Source organism: Corvus moneduloides, chromosome 3, assembly GCF_009650955.1.
Source record: "Corvus moneduloides isolate bCorMon1 chromosome 3, bCorMon1.pri, whole genome shotgun sequence".
Taxonomy (NCBI): Eukaryota; Metazoa; Chordata; class Aves; order Passeriformes; family Corvidae; genus Corvus; species Corvus moneduloides.
In genome coordinates this window covers 97,171,486-97,193,323 of record NC_045478.1, presented here as the reverse complement: position 1 = coordinate 97,193,323, position 21,838 = coordinate 97,171,486, and the positions used below count along the sequence as shown (strand labels likewise).

The 21,838-nt window shown below is 39.4% G+C and overlaps 1 protein-coding gene across 7 annotated transcripts in view; it reads left to right on the top strand.

Moving 5' to 3' along the window:
* The window catches only part of EML4 (EMAP like 4), a 149,285-nt gene extending 129,298 nt beyond the window's left edge, over positions 1 to 19,987 (top strand). For 5 of the 7 annotated variants that reach the window (XM_032102873.1, XM_032102874.1, XM_032102871.1 and 2 more), the window contains 9 exons: positions 450 to 575; positions 695 to 826; positions 1,416 to 1,483; positions 5,365 to 5,453; positions 6,627 to 6,724; positions 10,746 to 10,833; positions 12,096 to 12,194; positions 16,524 to 16,654; positions 17,131 to 17,595. In XM_032102873.1, the coding sequence (XP_031958764.1) occupies positions 450 to 575; positions 695 to 826; positions 1,416 to 1,483; positions 5,365 to 5,453; positions 6,627 to 6,724; positions 10,746 to 10,833; positions 12,096 to 12,194; positions 16,524 to 16,654; positions 17,131 to 17,595 (1,296 nt within the window). Of the gene's footprint in view, positions 1 to 449; positions 576 to 694; positions 827 to 1,415; positions 1,484 to 5,364; positions 5,454 to 6,626; positions 6,725 to 10,745; positions 10,834 to 12,095; positions 12,195 to 16,523; positions 16,655 to 17,130 lie in introns of all 7 variants that reach the window. The other 2 variants (XM_032102869.1, XM_032102867.1) reach the window with 1 other exon arrangement.
* Positions 19,988 to 21,838: the final 1,851 nt, after the last annotated feature.

Here is a 21,838-nt window from a genome sequence, read left to right as displayed (position 1 = left end):
GGCTAATCAGGAAACATTAAGAAAATCAGGAAGCATTTACTGTGTGCTACAAGTTTCTTCTTGTTTTTCAAAGTGTGTTTTGGAAAGTAAATAGTAACTGTGTATTATTCCTTTCCTTTTAAGATGAGTTGTAAGGCTGTGGAGTGCATTTGTTTAGTGAATTTGACACTTAAAAGCTATGTAATAGAAGTTGTAATTTTTTTTACTGAGGTTATTTAAATGACATTAACTGTGATTGTCTTGGAGTAAGATCTTCTTGTATGCCTGTACTGAACAAATAGATGAGGGAGGTTTCAGGTCATGCCCTGATTGATGTTATACATGGTTGGCTTGTTCCTTTTTGCTGCGACAACTCCAGTTCTGGTACTGTCGCTGTGCTCTTTGTGGCCGCCAAAATTAGGCACCTATCAAGATGGCTGATGTGGTTTGACAGATGTTTCTTTTCCCAGGTTCCTGACCAGTATGGAACGATCAGAGCAGTAGCAGAAGGAAAAGCTGATCAATTTTTAGTGGGTACTTCACGAAACTTTGTTTTGAGGGGAACATTTAATGATGGTTTCGTAGTAGAGGTACAGGTGAGCATAACTTGTTTTTTTAAACTATAACCCAAAAATGTAAAGGTTTTTTCTGCTGGTGTGTTATTTGGAGACTCTTCATTTTATTCATTGTTAAATCACATGTGGTTTCTTCCTAGGGACATACAGATGAACTCTGGGGACTGGCATCTCATCCTTTCAAAGACTTATTCTTAACATGTGCCCAAGATAGGCAAGTTTGTATGTGGAACTCTGTGGACCACACACTGGAATGGACCAGGCTGCTAGATGTATGTCAATCCTTTAATTTAAATATGAAGCTAGAAAGTAGGAAAAAGCATTCAGTTTCTGAAACACTCTTGTCCTGCCTGATTGCAAACAAAAATCCTATAGTTATGCTTTTAAAAACAGCTATCTGGAAGCTTTGATAAACTTAACAAGGCTCATCAGACATTGTGTTAGATGTAATCTGTTTACCATTGCTTGATGTTATTTTGACAAGCCAACTCAAATAAATCTTAGTCCTTTATTCTTATTACAGGTTTTTTTTTTTCCCCTGTTATTCAAACAATCTGAAGAGGGTATCATAGATTTGGCTTTAGATGTTCTTTCCTTACTGTCATTCATTTCATAGTTTGGCTAGTCCTCTGCTAATATCCAAGCAAAATTATTTTTACACAGAAATTTAGGCCTTTCACTCACAAGGTGGTCTTGCAGTGTATGTCACTGATGCACTGAGAGATGAGCTGCCTGAGGATTAGTGTGCTGCTAAGTGATTGGTTTTCCTGTGTCAGCTCAGCTCAGACTTTAGGATAGCTTTGGTGTAAGGAGCATTTGGCCCTCAGTGGGGGAATAATGTGTGTGCCCCTCTCTGTTCAGGAACCGGGGCACTGTGCAGATTTCCATCCCAGCGGAGCAGTGGTCGCCATAGGAACACACTCGGGCAGGTAAGCCACTTCCAGCTGAGCTGTGATGACAGGAAGTGTAAAGGAGACAGTTTAATACAGTGCACCTTAAAATTGGAATTCATTTGCTTTTTATTCTTTCTGCTTGAGGTTGTGGAACCTAAAAAGCATGGCAGAAGGGGGAGAGCATCTTGTATGCGTTAGATGAGGACAGAAGAATTGTTTGATTATTGTTAAACTGGTTTGGTTTTTTAAGAACTCTTTAAATGAAAGCCCAGAACTTGATTTTTGTTTTTTTAAACCATTTTTTTTTGCAGTGATTTCCATGAGAACTCCTTGTTGTCTTTTCCAAGTATCCTATATTTCAATGTTATGTGCATGTTACATTTCTTTGTAAGACAGGTACAGTACAGTTCTTGTCTTTCCCAGGTCAAACACTTGCAACCTTTTAAACTGAGGTGGAGAGGCAAGTGAACAGACTGGTATTTTCATTTCTGTGTAAGACAGAGTTCAGCATGGCACATTGCTGCACTGAAGTGATACTGAACTGTCCCTATTCTTCCTGAAGTCATTGTGCCTTTGCAAGCTCTCAAAGCACAAACTGAATCATTTTAACTTGGGCTTCTTACAGTGGGGGAAAAAAGTTATTTCACAGTCAAACTCTGGCTTGGTAAAATCTCCCAGGAAGGGAGTACCAATGTACCAATTAAAAGAAAAAACAGGATGTTCTTAGCATTAGAAAGGTGAGAGGAGCCCATATTAAAGCTACTAGCATTTTTGTTCTGTTTTTCAGTTATACCTCATGGTTGACATCTTGATGATAAAATAATGCCTAATGCATGTAAGAAAATCGGGATTTTTTTGTGTGTGTTTAATTCGCCAACTAGAAGGTTTTTTATGCCTAACCACATGCCTGAAAACCATTTGAAGTTTGGTTTTTAGAAACTGCTGAGCATATGCAACACTCTTAAAATTTCCTGGAAAAAAAGAAATGCTAAATGTTTTTAGGGTTTTTTTTTCTCCAAGATGAAGATGCAATCTGCACTAAATTCATTAGGTATAATATCAGGCTATAAAACCAAGTTTACCTTCTAGTAAAAACCTTGCTGAGCTCTTGTATGTTTGATTACCACATTGAACCTTTCCATTTTACAATTATAAACGTTAAATTGAACACGTGTTTCTATCTTCATTAAACAGAGCAGAAGATACAGGCCTAAGAGTACTTGAAACAGGGAAAAGAAGGTCAGGCTATGTTTCTTCAGAGTTTTCAGCCACTTTTGAACTTACATTAAAGCACAGTCAAGGCCACATTGCATGGCCAGAGCATTCAGTCTGTTGCTTTTGGTTGACTTTTTTTCCCCTCTCCTGGAGCATTTAGTGTTATATTTTAAGTTTGGTACATTCAGTTTAAATTCTTATTTTTAATTTACTTGAGGCAACCAGTTTATACTGTATTCAAGAAGTTTATGATGATGGCCTTGGGGTTTTTTTGGGTTTTCTTTACTCTCAGTAAAAAGGGTTTTTAAGCAGTTATATTTTCACCATTATATTTTAGTGTGTTCTGAAATTGTATGATTCAATGATGGGTTTGAGATACACAAATGAAACTGAACTGGAGTGAGACCTGGTAAGTTTATAAGTGGATGAGAAATAAATGGAGTTGAGTCAAGATAAACAAAACAGTTTTAAAATTACTGCCTACCCAGCAGCATCATGCAGTGCTTTCTGTGCCAGAAAATCTGGTCCAAGGGAGTTATTTCCCAAGGAATGAGGGCTGCATGATATATCTCGATTAACATAGGAAAAAATAATCTCAAACCCATAACACATCTTTTAATAATTTTATTAATAGCCTAAAAATCTTAAAGCAAGTATTAAATGAGTCTAATCTATTTAGAACTCAGTAAACCCAAACCTTGCATGTGTCTGTTACCATTCTAGAGCTGCTCAGCTTTCTGTACAGAGGTCAGTAAGACAGGGGCAAGGAATGGAGCACTAAGAAAGTTGGGTTTGATGGTTAAAATTGTGATATCAAAAGAAAACTGAATTTTCTACCTTTTTTCCCATTCTTGTCTGTTGCTTCACAGTAGTGTGTTTTTTATCAGCCAAGCATCAGGCTTTTGGTGGGTTTTTCACATATCTCTTCCCATGATAAATGTTTTAGTATCATTTCCCCTTTTGGGCTGTCTGCAAAGGGTCTACTGCAAGTTTTGTTACCACTTCTTTAAATACCCACTTGTGGACCTGATCATCAGTTGTTTGGGAGTACTAATTATTTTTTGTGGATCCTGCTGCTTGCTGAAAAGGCACAGCTGGAAAGCTAAAAAAGATTTTTTTCAAGGCAGTATTCAGATCCTTTTGCCATGCTTCCAGTGGCACTATTTGCAGGGAAGTAGACCTTTCTGTGTCTAATCATGTAGAATATCTAGAGTACTAAGCATATTAGTATTCAAAGGCACTGTGGAAAAAAAGACTAACAAGATTCTAACAGAAGTGCTAACATTTGGTAAGAAAACTGAAGGCTGAAGGGCCAGGTTAGTGTAAGCCAGAGCCACAAGGAGGTAAGCCAGGCCTATAGAGCTACACATTACTTGCTTTCAGCAGTCTGTGGCGTGTGGGGTTGGGGTGTTTTTATGGTTGTTCAGTTTGATTTCTTTCATGTGGTTCTCTAACCACAAGCTGGTTTTAAGCCATTGGGACCAGGCTGCTTTCCAGATGCCTAGCTGTCGGACACCGGAGGAGCACAAGCTGGAATCTCATCCCCACCCACAGAAAGCAATGAGTGATGTTGTTCCCGGAGTTCATTTTACAGCTTTGTTATGGGATAAACGGTCCTAGGTTTAGCAATGTTCCACTGAGTTCACTAGGAGACAGAGGGTGGAATCCCCTTGCTCATTTCCACAGTGTGTGAGCTTGCCATTTGCCATTAGGGATAGAAACCTGCCTGTGGCATATGTACATGGCTGTGAGACCAGAGGTTTGGAGCAAAGAGATTAAATTCTGAGTACAGCTTCAATGTATTCAGCCATATTGACACCTGGTTTTGTGATCTGCATGTATGAATGCATATTTTTATTAAATTGTCATTGTCTCTGTGTTGCTAATGTTCACTGTATTCAGGAGTTAGGTGGGCATCAGACCCATGGTAAAATGCTCAGGTTCTGTTGTCTCGCAGATCTTGCTGTCCATTTTGGTCTATGTGCCAGTAAGTTTTTGTAAGCATCTGTGGGCGTTTCATGTATGCCTCATAAGTAATAAACTGCAGGTTAAAAGTTATTGTTAAATAATAAAAAATGCAATTAATCACCTTAGTAATCATCCAAGCAAGAAATAGAAAATAAAATGCTAGTTTATTAACCATCAAATTCTAGTGAATGGTTGGTTATTCCTTCTTAGGTTAATAAAATTATTCATAGAAATGAAAAGGATTGAGAGAAAAATACCAGACTAGAATATAATTTGTGTTTACAATGAGTATGGAAATGTTTTACACTTCCATCTACTACTTCTATTTTTTTTTTTAACTTTCCTTTATGAAAATTGAAAGATCAGTTTTGATATAAAAACTTATCTTCAAGGTAGGGAAGAAGTGGAATGAAATTCAGCTGTAGGCTGAATGATGATAAGATGCAGTCATATTATTTGTTTAGTGGCATGTTTATTATCCAGTGGACATTTTGGTGATTATTACAGTGTTCAGGGAAGGGATAAAAATTGAATGGTATTTAGAATCTTTTATGTATTGTTCACTGAAACTTGTATTGCTTTGTGAACCAGAAAAGTGTTCCATTAAAAACAGATGTTCTCTCTGCTGCCCTTGAGGGGCTACCATAAGAAGATGAAGGCAGGCTCTTTTGTTTGTTTATTTTTTTTTGTTTGTTTAGTGGAAGTGGTACTTACTGGAATTCTCCTCTCTCTAGGTGGTTTGTTTTGGATGCAGAAACGAGGGATCTGGTTTCAATACACACTGATGGCAACGAACAGCTTTCAGTGATGCGCTACTCAGTAGGTAGGCAGACTTGTACAGTCAGAGTAATTCTGATAAACCAGATGGATGTTCTGTTAAATGGTTTTAAACTAGTCCCCAGGCATTAGAAAAGACACAGCTTTGAAAAAATGATTTCAGATGCTTAATATGTAACTGAGGATTTGCTTGCAGATTTGTTTGTGTGGGCTAAATCCTGGAATTTTGTAACTGCAAGCATCACCATCACCTTTCTCAGCCTTTTCTTCATGTTAAACTCTGCTGTTATTATAAATGTTAGCTTTGCTCCCCCCCAAAAAAAAGTTCTCAACTAAATGGTTGATAGGTTAGCAGAAAGGTCTGTAAAAAGCTTAATATTTCAGTGAAATTTTAATATCCTTCTCAGTTAATTTTCAAATTTAATAATGCAAACCCATAAAACTAAGTTCGTGTCTGTCTGAAAATCAGAGCTGTTTGTCAAGTGTTTGCTCTGGGATTACATGGAGTCCAAACCACTGTTGAGTCTCCTCTTTAGATGTGACATGACAAATCAGCAGAGGCTGACTCCTCTCTGTTAAAACAGGATGGAAGAACACCCTTGTAAATCTTTTTCTTGTTTGCTTTTGGCTCACATGCCGTGTCAGTGAGCAAAATGTTCCTCTGCTGCTGCCACATGTGCCAAGCACAGCAATTTATTTTATATCACTGATGTTCATTGACACTAGAGGTGTTTGATTGTAATTTATGGCAGCTCTTGTCCACATACATTTTTTAAAAGGAGACAAAGTAGAATAGAAAAATGCTTATAATGTTTGAATGTTCCACATCTTTAGGCATCTAGTGCTGATTTATATGCAGTCCACACCTCCAAAGTTAAGCTATCCGTAAATACTCTTCTGCATTTTTATGATGCATAAAACTCAAGTCTGCCTCTTGTCAACAGCTTTCAGAAATCCCATGCAGTCTGAGGGTTTATATCCTGTCCACTGAACACTTATTCTAGAAAACAGCAGAAGTGAAAGAACTTGTCCAAAACACATACCCACAAAGTAAACAGATACAGCTGAAAAGCAACGTAGTGTAAACAGCTATGAATCCTTCAGTACAATTCATAAGGAGTAGTTTAACTGAGACTGTTGTCTTAGCAATAAACCTTAAATAATTAAACTTCACAAGGCAAATATTCTATTTATTTATATCAAATATTCTGTGTTGTAGATGGCACCTTACTTGCAGTTGGATCCCACGACAACTTTATTTACCTCTACGTAGTAACAGAAAATGGAAGAAAGTATAGCAGATATGGAAAATGCACTGTAAGTTTTGGAGCATGTATAATCATTTACATGATCATTGCATCATGTACATGCATTTTGCTGTTACACATACATTTAGATGTTAAGCAGTGAAAACTCTCTCCAGATTGATGTTTTTCCCTTTTGGTTATATGTTTTATAGGGGTTTTTTCAGAATTTGATTGATTTTAAACTTCAGTCTCTGATGGGTGCTGCAGCTCTTAGTGTGCAGTGATTGCTTTTGCATCAGATATAACTAATTTATCAGACTATTGCCTTTTTTCTCTGAAATGGGAAATTAGCAGTAAGTTGGAGAAATGCCTTGTACCTATATGCTGCAACTTGTTCAAGGAAAATACTACATTTGTTTGGGGATATTTTCCTCCTATTGGTAAAGTACTTTTTGAACCAACATAATATTAGGGTGGTGTAATTCCATTAGAATGTGTAGTCTTGGAGGCTGCAAATATACACTGATTTCAGTTGTAATTCTTACTACAAAATTTGAACTTGAGGGATATGGCCCAGGGTAAATAGATCGAAGTGTAGCACAGGTAATGGAGTTTGTTGTTATTGTTACACTTGGATGAGGTTGTCTGAGTGCTAAAAAGACGTACTGTTTTTTTCCATAGGTGTTTAGTTATCTAACATTCTGGCCTTAAGTTCAGCCGTCTCTTTAGGTTAGTAGAAATATGTACATAACGAAAAAGTGAAACTTAATGGGATTTGCAAATTATATCGTAAGAATAGGTTCACCTTTGAAGTGTGACACATGTTGCTAGAGCACTGGGGTTGGAGCAGCCTGTGTGCAGCTGTTGTGGGGGGCACAGGGCTGCCAGGGCAGGCAGCAGCACTGGGTTTGCCCTATCCCTGCCTGAGCTCACGCAGTGGGGAAAAGGCAGAGCCCACAGGGAGCTCAGACCAGGGCCCCAGTAGGGCTGGTGGGGATGGCAGTGGATGTCTGCACCTCAGTACAGCATTTCACCTCATCACTTATTTTTTTAACCACAGAATATAAAATCACTTGGAGATAGCTAATCCTAACATACATAATATTTAGCTTGCTATGTATTTCAAGGTCTCTGTGAGTTTTTTGAAGACGTATAAGATCATTATTATGCATGTGGACAGAGCATATTGCAATTTAAACCAACATCTGTATGTCCCTCTATCCCGTTGCCTTGGCAGGAAAGGGGTTTGTAAAAACTGGTGTGGGAGAACTGAGCATTGTTATACCCAGGCAGAAGTGTCCAGGCTTCAGAGCAGATTTCTGTTATCGTTCTCATTTCAGTGTGAGTGACTGCATGTAGAATACAGAAGCAGCAGCATGATTAGTGTCAGAGCTGAGCTCCCTGCCCCTCCCAGCCAGTGCAGAAGGCAGCCACGTGGAGCTGCCTGGAGCTCACTGCGAGGCTGGTGATCCCATTTTGCTTGCCCTGAGCCTCCCCTGTGCTCCCTGCCAGCATCTGGCGGGTCCATACCAGCTTGATGCTAAGCAGGGAGACAACCAGGCATGCTCGGGACCCGAAGCGCTCTCCTGGCACTGCATCCTTCTGGCATTCTGTCATTCAGTAGCCTCACGGGTGACCTCCAGATAGTATGACTCAGTCCTCCTGGTAGTCAACTTCTGGTTGCTTCTTCCAGCTTGAATACATTATTTGAATTCTTTCAGAAGGATTTTATCTACTGAACCAGCATTAGCTGGTGCATAAGGGCTGTATGCCCCCTGTTAGGTTTAAATCCCCTCTCAGTCACAACCAGGCATTCTGCTGCTGCTAGAGAGGCAAATCTGTGACCTGTGGGCCTGCTTCCACAGTGAGGGATAGTGTTGGCTATGATCAGAACTTTAGATGAGCCAAAACAACCATTTTGACTAGTGCAGCTGTTTTTTGAGGGCTCCAGCTATGCAGTCAGCAGTGTGAAGGTATGGGCTGGGGCTGAACTTGCAGCACGTCAGCAGTTCCCGGTAGCTGGTGCTCTCTCCGTTTGCCTTGCATCAGAGATATCTTTAGCAAAGGAGGAGTAAGTGTTGTGCATTTACTCAGAGGGCTGTGGGGTGAAAGCCACACAGACAGCCACTCTGAAGTACTTGGTACGCTGGATTTAACCTGAAATGATCAGTGTGCCTGTTCTAGAGGCTGTAGGCATTTTGAACTTCGCAGCACTGAAGCCTGAAACAGATAAACACTGCCAATGGAGGAAAGAGTTTCCATTTAGTCAGATAGTTTTCTTAGCTGGTGATAATATGAATAATTGTATTCATTGTATATAAAGGTACAGAAAAGGAGAGACTAAAATGTTGCCTTATTGGTGGGCAGCTGCCAAAGAAAGATTTTAATAGAAAACGGGATCCTCCTACTGAAAATATGATAACAATGTTGTGTTCCAGTTCATCATATGGTGATCACTTGCCTGAAGGGATTTTGCAGCCTGGAGCCCCCTGGGCAATTGCTTTGTTCCTTCCCCCCACTGCCGCCCCCAGGAATTTTAACAGCTGCCAAATGTCTGGCAGGATTTAATAAATGACTGACCAATTCTTTTCCATGTTGGAGTTCGATTTCAAATTGGAAGGCTTGGAAAATAAGGGGGGGAGAGGAAAATCCTAGCCAATTGTGCACTTCTTTTTTTTAATACCAGGTTTGCATGTCAGTATCACGTGTGTCACCCTTGACTGCAAACCAGTTATGTCAATACACAATTCCTCTGCTTGAGGCAGAGGCTACCTCATAAGTAAACAAATCATAAAGGGCAGTTTTTCTCCTAAATGTTTTTGCAGTCTCTCACAGAGTATCTGGGCCTGGGGAGATGGGACAGGGGTATATTTCTCCATGTAATTCTGGAAGCAATCAGGATCTCTTAGAGTTCTCTGAGGAAGAAGTTGGCATGGTGGGTGGCACAGCAGCCAGGGCAGAGCTTCTGCATGGCCCTGGCGTGGCTACTGCAGGCTGGGCCAAGAGACCCTGTGAGGGTTGAAGGACACCTTGTTCATAATGCCCACTGAGGGAAGGCCATGGATTGACACCTGTCAGTCAAGAAAGTGGCAATTGTTTGCCTGGCAGAATGACTGAAGGGGAGAAAATGGATGGTCTTGCAAGGGGAAAAGGAGCAGTGAGAAGAAACAGAAGGGTGGAAGAGTGACATGGACATTACTTTTTTTAATTCCCTACACATGATGTCTACCTTTTATCAATTTGTGGCTTCTCTGGAGCCTTTCATAGCTTGATTATTACTATTATTATTACTCTTACTTCCTTCAAAAAACTTCTGGGCACAGAAAAAATACTCTGTCCAGCTGCATTTATCATCTTCCTCAAAACCAAAGCGGGGTGTTTAACCCTCAGTGTGCTCTTGATGGTGATAACTAAACAACTAGACCAAAGGGTTTTAATTCTTAATATAGATGACCCAGTTCCTATAGGACAGACACCTTTCAAAGCCGGTGCTAACATGTTGCAGTGTAAAAAGCACAGCAGAAACTTTCACCAAGCTTTGAAGTGTATTCTTGTAACACCAGTCCCTGATCTTGTACTTCTGCATGGTGGTTGTTAACCAAGGTATCCTAAGGTTTTAGGATGAGCAAGGGTTATTTGCCTGAGTGTGCATTTAATGGAAGTTGTTTTAAATGGATAGAGAAAGTCCTATCTGTCACTTCTTTGTTAGGATCTAAAACTGATCCTGTGCAAGTTACTTGCTTTTCTCAATTAGCAGCAATGTCTTATGTTCCTAATTCCAGTATAAAGTGGAGTCCATCCGTAGTTTAGCATCATGCCTTCTAGGAGTAAATCATTCTGTAGTCCAGGAGGGCTGGGATTTACAAGGGAGTGTGGCAGAGGCACGATGCCCAGCCTGCCTTTGTTTAGCTGTTAGCCAGTGTGGCACTGTGAGTAAGGAGCCTTTAAAGGAGCACAAGTGAACTGCAGCAGACCTGGAGTTGGTGGGAAGGTGATTTTTTTTTGCTGTTAGCTGTCCCATCTGTGGGGGCAACTTCTGCTTCACTTTAAAATCAAGTGTTTCACACTGGTGTTACTGTATTCTTCTTCAGGGACATTCCAGCTATATTACACACCTTGACTGGTCCCCGGACAACAAGTATATAATGTCAAACTCAGGAGACTATGAAATACTATACTGTAAGTATGAAATTAAGTACACTGGAAACAGAAATATGTATTAGCTGTCAGAGTATTTAGAAAAGTGTGTTTGATCACGACTGTACAAAATGCTTACTGACAAAGGGACTGATTTGAACTTGTGTAACCTGATATCTTGATGTTATTCAGAGCTGTGTATTACCTAATGGCAATGCCAAATATAGCTTACTTCTTTACAAGGTCATAAATCAGTTTAACAGCATAGAATTTACAGAACAAGTGGCTCTACGGGTTGATGTTGGCCAAAAGTTCTGTAGATTGAAAATAATATATACAGTTGTCTAATTAGTGTCAACAATACCAGTTATTTTGGGGGAATAAAATCAGTGGGCCTGTGCCACAGTTCTCTTCTGGGGTTTCTTGTTTGAAACTTTGTCTTGGCTGGTGGTGGTGGAAACTAAGAAAAGCAGTAATGAGTTTAATGAGTTAGTGGTAATAATGTTTTTGTGTTTGTCTTTTTTTAATATGTGAAAACATGAATATAACACATAGTGGTTATGCCAGAAGTTCAACCTGAGTAGTGCATGTCAGTCTGCTTTTAAATTGTTTTTTTACTCTTGTCTTCCTATGGCTTTAACTAGATCCAAGAGGATTGTAGTATTTTCCCTGTACAGGCAAGAATAGCCAGCAGTTTAAATGTCTGTCACCTTAACATGGTTTTTCTGCCTGTAAAAACTTAGGTTTCAAATCTAGATAGTGCAGACTATCAAAAGGAAGTGTTGGTGCTTATAATTTCATGTGTAGGGAAGGAAAGAACCGTGACCCATTATTACTGGCTTGGTGTATTGCAAGACAACCTTTCCTTTTCTAGTTAAAAGTTGAAAAGTACTCTAAGGCTTCTCTGGCAGTAGTTGCTCACTGTTTTAAAAGCACAGCTTCCTGAATGATTTATTGAATTTTAGCACATCAGTGGAGCTGGTAGGAAGAAGAAATTATTGTATTAAAGACTCTATTAAAGCATTTTGTAGAGTTAGTAGCAGAGTACTTAAATTGCAGGGAAGTGTTTTTGAGGTTATGCTATCAGAAGAAGGAAATGAGAAGTAAATATGACTCATAAAAACCAAGTAAAGCTTCAAGTATCTGGAGTTTGATAAAAGAGTGCTGGTCTGTCTTCGCTCCTACAATGTAATTCCAGGTTGGATTTAAGATGCATTTCTTTTCTCCATTAGCATCTCTTCAAAGAGCACATATGTAAATAAAATTTTGCATTGCATAACTCATCATTCATTTTTTTTTTATAGGGGACATTCCAAGTGGCTGTAAGCTAATCAGGAATCGTTCTGACTGTAAGGATATAGATTGGACAACGTACACTTGTGTGCTAGGCTTCCAGGTGTTTGGTAAGCACTGCTTAACTTACTTTTAAGCTACTAACGCTATGCTGTTGTGTTTGTTTGCTTCAGTTTGTCATTAGAAGTACACTGTTAATGATTATTAAGGGATGGTGCTGAGATCACAGACCAAAGTGACTGACCACAATATTTGTCTGTGATAAAGTGCACCAAGTGTTCTATAGACAATGTACAATTGATTTCTGTTTAGTTCTTGAAGTTTGGGGATTGACTCTCCCACAGTCATTTTTGGCTACCAGTGTTGGAGGAGCTGAAGCAAAAAGGTTTTATGGCACATGTGCATTCTCCTTTGCTTACCTTGTTTGGGGACAGGAGCAAGAGTGTATGAGTGTAGGTTATAGTTCATAACTTAAAATCATGACAGCACTTTGATACCTGTAGTCAAAGGTGAGTAATATACTCTGTTCGTAAAGAGTAAAAATGCTTTAAACAGATTTTTACCTAGTAGTTTATTTTTAAAATGTACAAACACAATTTAAAAAGCTGACAGATCTGGTTTTAATAGTACTGTTTTAGACTGTGGCAAAACAGTTCAAATTGCTTTTGCTGAAGGCAGCTTTGTTGGCCATAAATGAGGACCCCCTCTGTGAGGGGTTTAAAAGTAAGGTTCAGCCTCCCAGTGAAGTTGTGTGAGCAGGGTGCTGAACATCTCTTCCACCACTGAGATTAGGCACCTGCCTCTGTTCTTCATGTTAATGGAAATACCAAAAGCAAGTGAATTAGCAAATCCTTTAGAGGTGAGGATTAGGTCTACAAATCTTCTCTTCACAGCTACTAGGAGTTCAACTTTGTATACCAGTTTACATGTAGGGTAGAAGAAAATTAGTGAAGTGTGAATCCTTTCTGTAGCTTCTGACCCCTCTCGTGCATGTTCAAGGGCAAGGATTGAAGTTGGTGTGAGGGCTAACACTGGCACACTTGTGTGGCGTACTGGTTGGGTGGAGGGCATTTGTTGCTTAATAACCAGACATGATTTCCTTTTTGGATACCAAAGATTTGAGACAGAGTAGGAAAAATAAAGGGATCAGAGAAGGAAGCTGGCTAGTTGATAGACTGCATAAATATTTCTGAGTTCTTTGGAGCTTGGTAGGTAGCAGAAATAAACATGAGCATGCTCTTTCTGGAGCTGAGTACTGTTGCTTATTGCTAGTTTGATGAAAATATTGGCTTCCATTAGCCTGAGAACTGTGAACCAGACTGTGTATTTGTAGGTGTTTTTATTCAGTGTGTCTGGGTGAAGTAGAAGGTGGATGGGTGTATCCTCCTGATGCTCTGTTCATGTTAGCCTAGGCTAACAAGGAATTGGACCACAGCAGTCATTTCTTCACTGGCTTTGCTACTGTGACTGAAATAATAGTGCAGCACAAAAGCCTTTTTTAAAATGGAGTATCAGAAGATTCAGGAGATGCCACAGAAAGTGAAAAGCAAAACTGATGCTAATATGATGTACTTCTATGGGGGCAAGGAAAACACTTTGTAAGGACTGCATATTCCTTCTGGAATAGGCTTGGAGCTGAAACATTTTACAGTCTTTTGCAGAGTACTTAAATCTATCAGAAACATGGAGGTAGCACACTCTGTTACAGCTGAACTTTTACCACTACATTTGGTGGTAGAGCAGAATCCCTGGGCTTTCCCAGAAGTGTCCTTTACTCCTGACATGAGAAGGTGAGATGTGGGAGTGCAGAAAGAGTTTGGTTTCACATCTAGACCACTGGCTTTGTCTTTTTAACAGCTGTTAGATAGAAGCTGCTATTACTGACTGGGGCCAGGCTGAGCTTGAACAGCTCCCATAACCACTGTTTTGAAAACCCATTTTACTTTTTGCTTTTAGAAAGTGGGTAAGTTTCCTGATCCTGTGTGCATTCTCTTTTGGATTAATACAAACTTTAACCACTCTGAATTAAGTTTTTAATTAGTCTCAACTAGTCTCAAAATCTTCAGTGTGCTGGAGGACTTGGGAATAAAGTAGATAAAGTTGATAGTGTAGTGGTATTCTGGGCAGAACAGAATATATTTAAACTTCCTAGCCAAGATTCATCACGCCCTAATTTTGTACTGTCTGTTAGTCTGACACCCTTTGCAGAATCTTAAAATTACGGTTTTGCCTCAGACAAAGGGAAGTATTTTCCCATTAAATCAGACAGTGCAGCTAAGCCAACCTATCAGGTATTAGCTAGTCTGGCTTTGACCCAAAGGTCAGCTGGCTCAGGGATCCAGGCAAGCCAGGGGCTGCTCACTGATATTCAAGAGAGAGGGTTAAGTTTGTGGGATCTGGGCTTTGGTGGGGGGTATGTGTTCCACAATTCAGCTCTGTGGGTATCGTGCCATAGGACCGGGCATTGTGCTGTTGTCAGCAGAAGGAAGAGGATGGAAGAGTGTGGTTTGGATGAGCATAGCATCCCTCCTTTTGGCAGCTGCTATTACTATTGGCTCAGCAGTGTCAGCACTCTGCACCCCAAACACTTGAAGTCACTCTCTGGTTTGCTGCACATTTCCCACAGTTTTGTCTGAACAGATTCTTTTGAGAGGCTTACTGCTGTCTAGCAGAATTTATTAAAATTGAAGTGCTGCTTTCGTGCCTTATAATAAAGTCCTATTATTTTTGGGGTTTTGTTATTTTTACAGTTATTAAGAATTTTTGCAGTTATATTAAGAACTCAAGACTCAGCCATATTAATGTCTTGGATTTTTTTCTTGTTTGCCTGATGCGTTGAAAGCAAATCCTGCTGTCATGACAAAAGGTTGCCTTACCTTTGGAGCTGCTAAAGGACTTTGTGAACATAAAAGATGCTTAATAAAAGCTTCAATCTTGAATATTAGTCCTTTTAATCTTAAATTAAAAAGAAGAGGAAATTAAAAATAAGAGGAAATTGCATAGTTCTTTGTCAGAGTCTGCCTAAGGTGGTAGCTGAAACTTCAGGCATTTATTACTCCCACATGATGACAGTACTTCATATATAGAATGAATGAGGAAAGGTAAAATTCATTCATGTTGAACTACTTGAAAATTCTTAAATAGTATATCTTTTTCACTTTAATTTCACTGATGTGAGAACACTAAAATGTTTCTGAATACTTTCCTTAGCACTTCAAATCTTTATGTAGTAAATTACTGACAGTGCATCTTACTGGCATTGTAACAAGTTTAACAACAATTTTGCCTTTGTTATTCTTCAGAGAAAATAAAGTTCTTACTCCACCCACTGAAGAATGGGAAAAAACAGCTTTAAAGTTAAATGCTATTTGCCATTTTGCTTAAAAACAAGAAGATAAGGCAATTCTGAGCTGGCTTTTTGTGCTGTATAAAACAATAGACAGCATATGGTTTTTATTTTACTGAAGTCAGTGGCTGTAAGGGAGGAAAAAGATATTTTCATATCTGATACTCAACATCCCTCTTGGTCGATTGCGTTTTTAAGGGCGGGGGTGAAAAATGAGAGGGGAAAACTCCTCGTAACTCCTAGACCTAATCAGAAACCCAAGTCTGAGCTTAAAAACATGGTACCTTTGGCATAAATTAATATCTTAAAATCCCTTGCTTACCTTTTGTTCAGCTTTCCTTCCAGATGTGAATTGTCCGTTTTGTTATGGGACTCTCTAAGGTCTTTATGTTTTATTTAAAAAATTTTGTTAAGAGTCTCCCCTATCCCAAATTTGATCAGTGTTTTTCATCTAGCAAACATTGTTATTCTTTTGTCTAGACGTATCTGTGTCATTCTTTTGATTTAAAACCAGACTGAATTGTACTTAAGCACTTGACAACACTTACATCTATGAAACTTGCATGGGCTGGGTTTCTTTGCAGAGTATCATCAATCAGATGTCTTCTTTGAGTTACACAAATACTAAGATTTAAAATATAAGAAGTGAAATGAATTAAACCAGAGAAGAAACCAGTAGAACCATAATGTGCAGTACCTGGGTTTGTTCCATGCTTCAGCATCACTGCTGCTTTCAAAATGTCTGTGCATGAATGACAGTATCAAGAGTTACCAGTTTAAGCAGCAAACTTAATCTAAAGATAAGGTTTAAACAAGACTGAGGTTTTGAACAGGAAACATATCTTAAGCTCAAGATATTATCCTGGCTGAAACTCAGGATTTGGGAGAACAAGGTGGGGGAAGCAGCATTAGACTAACAAAATATTAATGACATTTAATGCATTTAATTCCATTTTCTAGCAGAATTTCTGTCTTACCTTTTGTTCATCTTGCCTTTTCTCACAGCTTTATAGGTTTTATTTTTGTTCATGAATTACCCGTTGATTTGTTTCCAAAACCACCATTACTGAATATCTGCTGTACTCCTTTCTAGGAGTTTGGCCTGAAGGATCAGATGGGACAGACATAAACGCCCTTGTCAGATCCCATAACCGAAAAGTGATAGCAGTTGCTGATGATTTTTGTAAGGTCCATCTCTTTCAGTATCCCTGTTCCAAGCCAAAGGTAAGTCTAGATCAGTCTAGTCCAGGTGCTTGTTTACACTACCTGAAGCTTTCCATGCTTCCAGCACAATTGCTTTTGGAACCTGGCAGGCAAATGCTCCTTTTATATCCAAGAACCCCCATTAATTTTACATATAAAATAGAAAGTGTAAAACAATATAAATATAAAACAATATACCTAACAGTGAAGTGTCAATAGTTATCCTTAAATTCTGGAGAGGAGGCCTGATGCTTTGTCTCTGCTGGCCTTAGTGTTAGGTCCATTACTTTCTCTATAAAGATCTAAATCTGTTCCAAGTTGCAAAGAGGAGAGGAAGTATTGTGGTGAAAAATCTAATATAAATATAATTCTTTACTCTTTTGTGAGCTAAGATCTCTCTTGGAAGGGCTAAGCAATAGTATTAGTAGTTTTAAATTTCCGTATCGTGGATCTCTTCTAGTCAACATGTGATTTATCTTTCTGCTTGTTTTCAATAGGCCCCGAGTCACAAATACAGTGCTCACAGTAGTCATGTGACAAATGTCAGCTTCACTCACAGCGACGGTCACTTGATTTCAACTGGAGGGAAAGACATGAGTATAATTCAGTGGAAACTTGTGGAGAAGGTAACTCTGCCACCAAATGACATTGTCCTGGATATTGGTGCCACCAAAGTGCCCATCCCTGCCAGTGAAAACGCTGTGCAGTCTCCTGCACACCTCCCACAGCCTTTTAACGAAATGAACCAAAATGAAAGCGTAACTGGCAGCTCTCCGGCTTCCTTGGAAAGCAACTTGGAGCAGTCTGCGGAGGCCAGCGAGGAGCACAGCGAGGAGCACAGCGAGGGGAGCAGTCTGGATCCCGCCGAGCCGAGCTACGAGGAGCCCTCCAACGAGCTGAGCGAGGAGCGCAGCGAGTCCACGCTCACGGAAGAGCAGCAAGATAACTCACCGGTGTCTTAATGCTCCCAGCTCAGGCGGTTGTTCTTTTCCCTTGGTGTGCGTGCTTTCATTACAAGGGCGAGGGTTCAAATAGGGAAGAGTAGCTGAGATTCATGACCACTCCAGATTTTGAGTTTCAGTGAGATTTTTAGTCTGAGCTTCAGTTCAATGTGTGGAACCATCCCAAGGGCCTGGCTTGATGGTCTGTAGCAAGATCTGGTCGCAGTTAGTAGTGGACATTACCATAGATCCATTTCGATTTCAGTTCTGAAATTGCTGTCAGGAAGTGGCATGAAATACATACTGGAAAAAAGGTTAGCTCTGAGAATTAGCTGAAGTAGACCACCTTAACTATGTGAAAGTGCTTTCTAGAAGAACTGAGCTCATGGGGAACGCTGAGCTGTTCCAGCTGGGAAGCACTGTGCTGCTTTTTCCAGGTGCAAAGACAAACAGAATGAAAAAACCAACCAAAAAGCTCTTTGTAGGGCTGTTTTCCTTTGTTTTTTCTTGAGAAAAATAGAGGAAAAGTAATGTAACAATGCCACATGTATGGCGATGCCTTCTTGATCTAACACATATGCAATTTTCTAACACTACTAATTCCTCCTGGAGTCTGGATGTGTTCAAAGTTGGTCTGCCCTGGGTGCTGCTAGTTCTAAGGCAAATCCTGTCGAGGAACGGTGTCGGCTATTCCATTTTCACAGACTCTTTAGTAGCAGACTAACCAAATACTGGTGTTTCACTTTTCATGACCTGAAAGTTGACTTAAACTGTAGGACATAATTGTCTCTTCAAAGAATTGCTTGCCTAGAGAGTTGGAAACTTGAGAGAATCTGTACAGTGACTTTGATGTGAACAGCAGAGGAAGCATGACAAGAACACAGAAGTCAGATGGGCTCCAGAGTTAAACTTTAAGCCTTCAAGCAGAACTTGCTCCATCCCTAGTATGAAAAATATAAATACAGTTAACTTAAATTATTAAATTGGTGCTTAGAATTAGTAAGTTGATAATTTTTTTCTTCTGAATTTTTAGAGGTAATTCTTAAGAATCATTAAACTGCAATCTTTACTTTCTGTTTTTTCCCGTCTCCTTTAGCAGTTGTGATATAAGCATACAGTAATTTAGATGATGATGATGTGATTTTTTTGTTTTCCCTAGATTTGCTGATCTATTGTTTTTGTGATTTGATTTCCACCCCACCCCACCCCTGCCCGGGTTGCTCTAAGCCATGCAGCTCTCATGTGGCTATACCTGGCCAGTTACGGGATATCTTGGCATTTGTTATGCATTTGGAAAGTACTTTTTTTACGAAGCTTGTCAGATAGCTACATTTTTTCTTAAGTGCATACATTTCCTACTTTAAAAAAGATATAGATTTACTAGCAGATATCCATTTCCTATGTACTTGTTTATATTTTGATTACATAGAATTTTCTTTTTTAACTTGCTGCATTGTGCTGGTATTTTAGTTCTTAGTTAGAATATCATGTTTAGAAACTTTGGATGAGTTCATAAGTCTTAATTGTGCAAGCGTTTACGTGATTGTGCCATTCCAAAGTGCATCAAAACTGTCATTCCCTTACTAGTATCTTCTCAGGAGAAATGCTACAGATCAGGTATTTAGTCATCATTTGGAAAGACAAAAACAAATGGACTCCCAAAGGACATTTAGAACATTTATATATAAAATATATAAATATATATATACACACACATATATATATAGAAAAAAAATATCCTCTTGTTTACAACAGTTCCAGAGAACCTCAAAGTAGTTCCCTTCAGATGGAGGGAGATATGGATTCCAAGCAACCCATCTGTTTAAACTGTGCTCTGTACAAAGAGTTTTACTGGAGAGCTCTAGTATGCCTGACTTGCAAATTTGCCAAATAGCAGCAGTGGAAGATAAAGTTCATCAGCTCATCAAAGTTCTTGGTTACAAATGAGGAATATGCTGTAGGTTTAGAAAACAATCTTAGTAAAGGAGAGAGGATAGTAGAGCTAACGAGGCACAGAGAGCTCTCTGTCATTTTTATGAACTCCACATAAGCGACACATTTCTCTTTGGAACATCTGTCACCTGGGGTTGCCATGTAAGTGAGAGTTAGAGTTGTGATATTCTTGTGTAGTTCAGAAGACTCTACTAATATGCAAAAAGCCTTACAGCTTTCAATTGCTGGCAACTACTGTTTAACAAATAATTAAATCTGTGATAATGGATGGAAATGGGTGGGATTATGTAACTGTAGATGTTTTAGAAAAATAATTGTGAATGAATTATGATTAAGAGTGTTTCATGTGAAGATGTTTGAGCCATTTCTATCTATCATGCATTCCTGTCTCAAGGCAGAAAACTTTGAAGATTAAAAAAAATAAAATAATAAAAATAAAATATTGCAGTGTCTTTCTCCATATCTGTTCTGGTTTCTTCTGCACATAAAATGGATTCTGTCATCACAGTTGCTGTCTGGGTCTGTGATTTTGAAAGAACTTTCTCAACGTGTGCTTTTTGATAACCTCCCAAGCTGTCTAAAATTAAGTTAACTCAGCATCATGAATGTGTTGGCAGACCTGAATATTACTCTTGTTTATGTCTCAAAAATTCTATGATGTTTCCCCTTTCCATTTTCAATGAACAGCTTACTGGCATTATCCTTCTGTAGCTAATTGATGATGGCAGAGTGTTGTGAATAGGTTTTTGTCCTGCTGCAAAGTGCAGTCTGCCTTCCAGGGTTCTGCCCAGAAGCTTTCTTCTGGAAGTCATGAGGGAAGTACAAGCTTATTTTGGCCATAATGTATTAAATGCCACAATGTTTCCCCGTTCCTCATAGTCTCTGTTGAGCTGCAGATGCAGAAGGTCACAATATGCTGAATGTATTCCTTGTGAGAGATTCTGTCTTTTCAAAAGCATTGCATCATTTGCATTTCTTGCATCTGGTTTCTGTCCTTCACAAAAGAGAGGGGTGAGGTACAGAAGGAAGAAACCTGCAAGCTAGACAAATGCCTCCTGTTTATCCTCACTTAAAGGAAAGGCAAACAAAAACCATCCTTGCTACCCTGAGTCTGTCTGGAAGCCTTGGCTCTTCTTTTCCACCAAACTGTCAGGAGAATGCTGATGCCAGGAGAATGTTCTACCATGAGCAACAAGCAGATGTCCTAAGGTCTTGCTGTGCTGTTCTCAGCACGCCTGTAGCTGTGCAGTGCTGTGCTTTTGTACGCTCCGCTCCCTTTCTCTCCAGCTCGATGCTTTTTCTCCCTCTTCTCCTGGAATTCTCAGTAAGGCAGGAGTCTTCCTGAAGAGTAGGTAAGCTGGTCTTTGAGTCCTCTCATGTGATGTGGGCAGGACAGGGCTTCCAAGCCTCACTCTCGTCACCTGGGACAGCAGCAGCTGCTGTCAGTTCAGGAAGCTGCAGTGATGGTATTTGTTCTGTGGAGATGAAGTTCAGGGTGGAAGCACCACTGAGGGTGTAAAACTATAACAACATCCCATTTCACATGATGGAAAACTTTAATTCAAAGTCTGCATTAAAATGTTTGTATAGTGTGGTAGTAAAATACTGGAAAGTTGTGGAGTGCCCTGCTTATGGAGTCTTGCAGTCTGTGTCCCTATGGGGTGAATCATGTCATGTGGTACTGGGTTTTGTGGATATGACCACATATCCATATGGGGTTTTTTTCCAATGGAAGTTTCAGGATAGGTGAGGAACAGACTGGGGATGTGGATGGGTAGTGATGAACAATGAGTTTCTTAGGTTTGATCTTGCTGGAATTCTCATTATAAATAACAAGAACTAGTTTTTATGTATGATGCATGTCAAGTTCTAGCCTCTTTCTTTTTTAAATCATCCCTAGAAAACATAGATTCTGATTTTGTCCATGAAAATGAGGAAGCAAAAATTATATTTTGATTGCTATATTGATTACAGTCTATGCTGAACAGTATGTTGTATTTTCTGCTTTGTGCTTCACCACATAAGATGTGTTACGTCCCTTTATGTTTCCTTCAGTTCAGTGCAGAATTTCAGTTGAATCAGGATGAAGTAAGTAGAATGTCCTTGTGAAATTTAGGCTTGGCCAAATCAACCAAACAAAAAATTGTCATTTCCACAGCCTCATGCCAATAAAATGTGGGCTTTTGGCAGTGGAAGGGTTAATACTACATGAGGTGGATTTTCCTTGAGTGATATTTGTGCTGCATGTTTGCTTTCCTCCTGAACAAGTCCGAGCCCATTGCCTAATCTTTATTTCTGACAGATGTTTTAT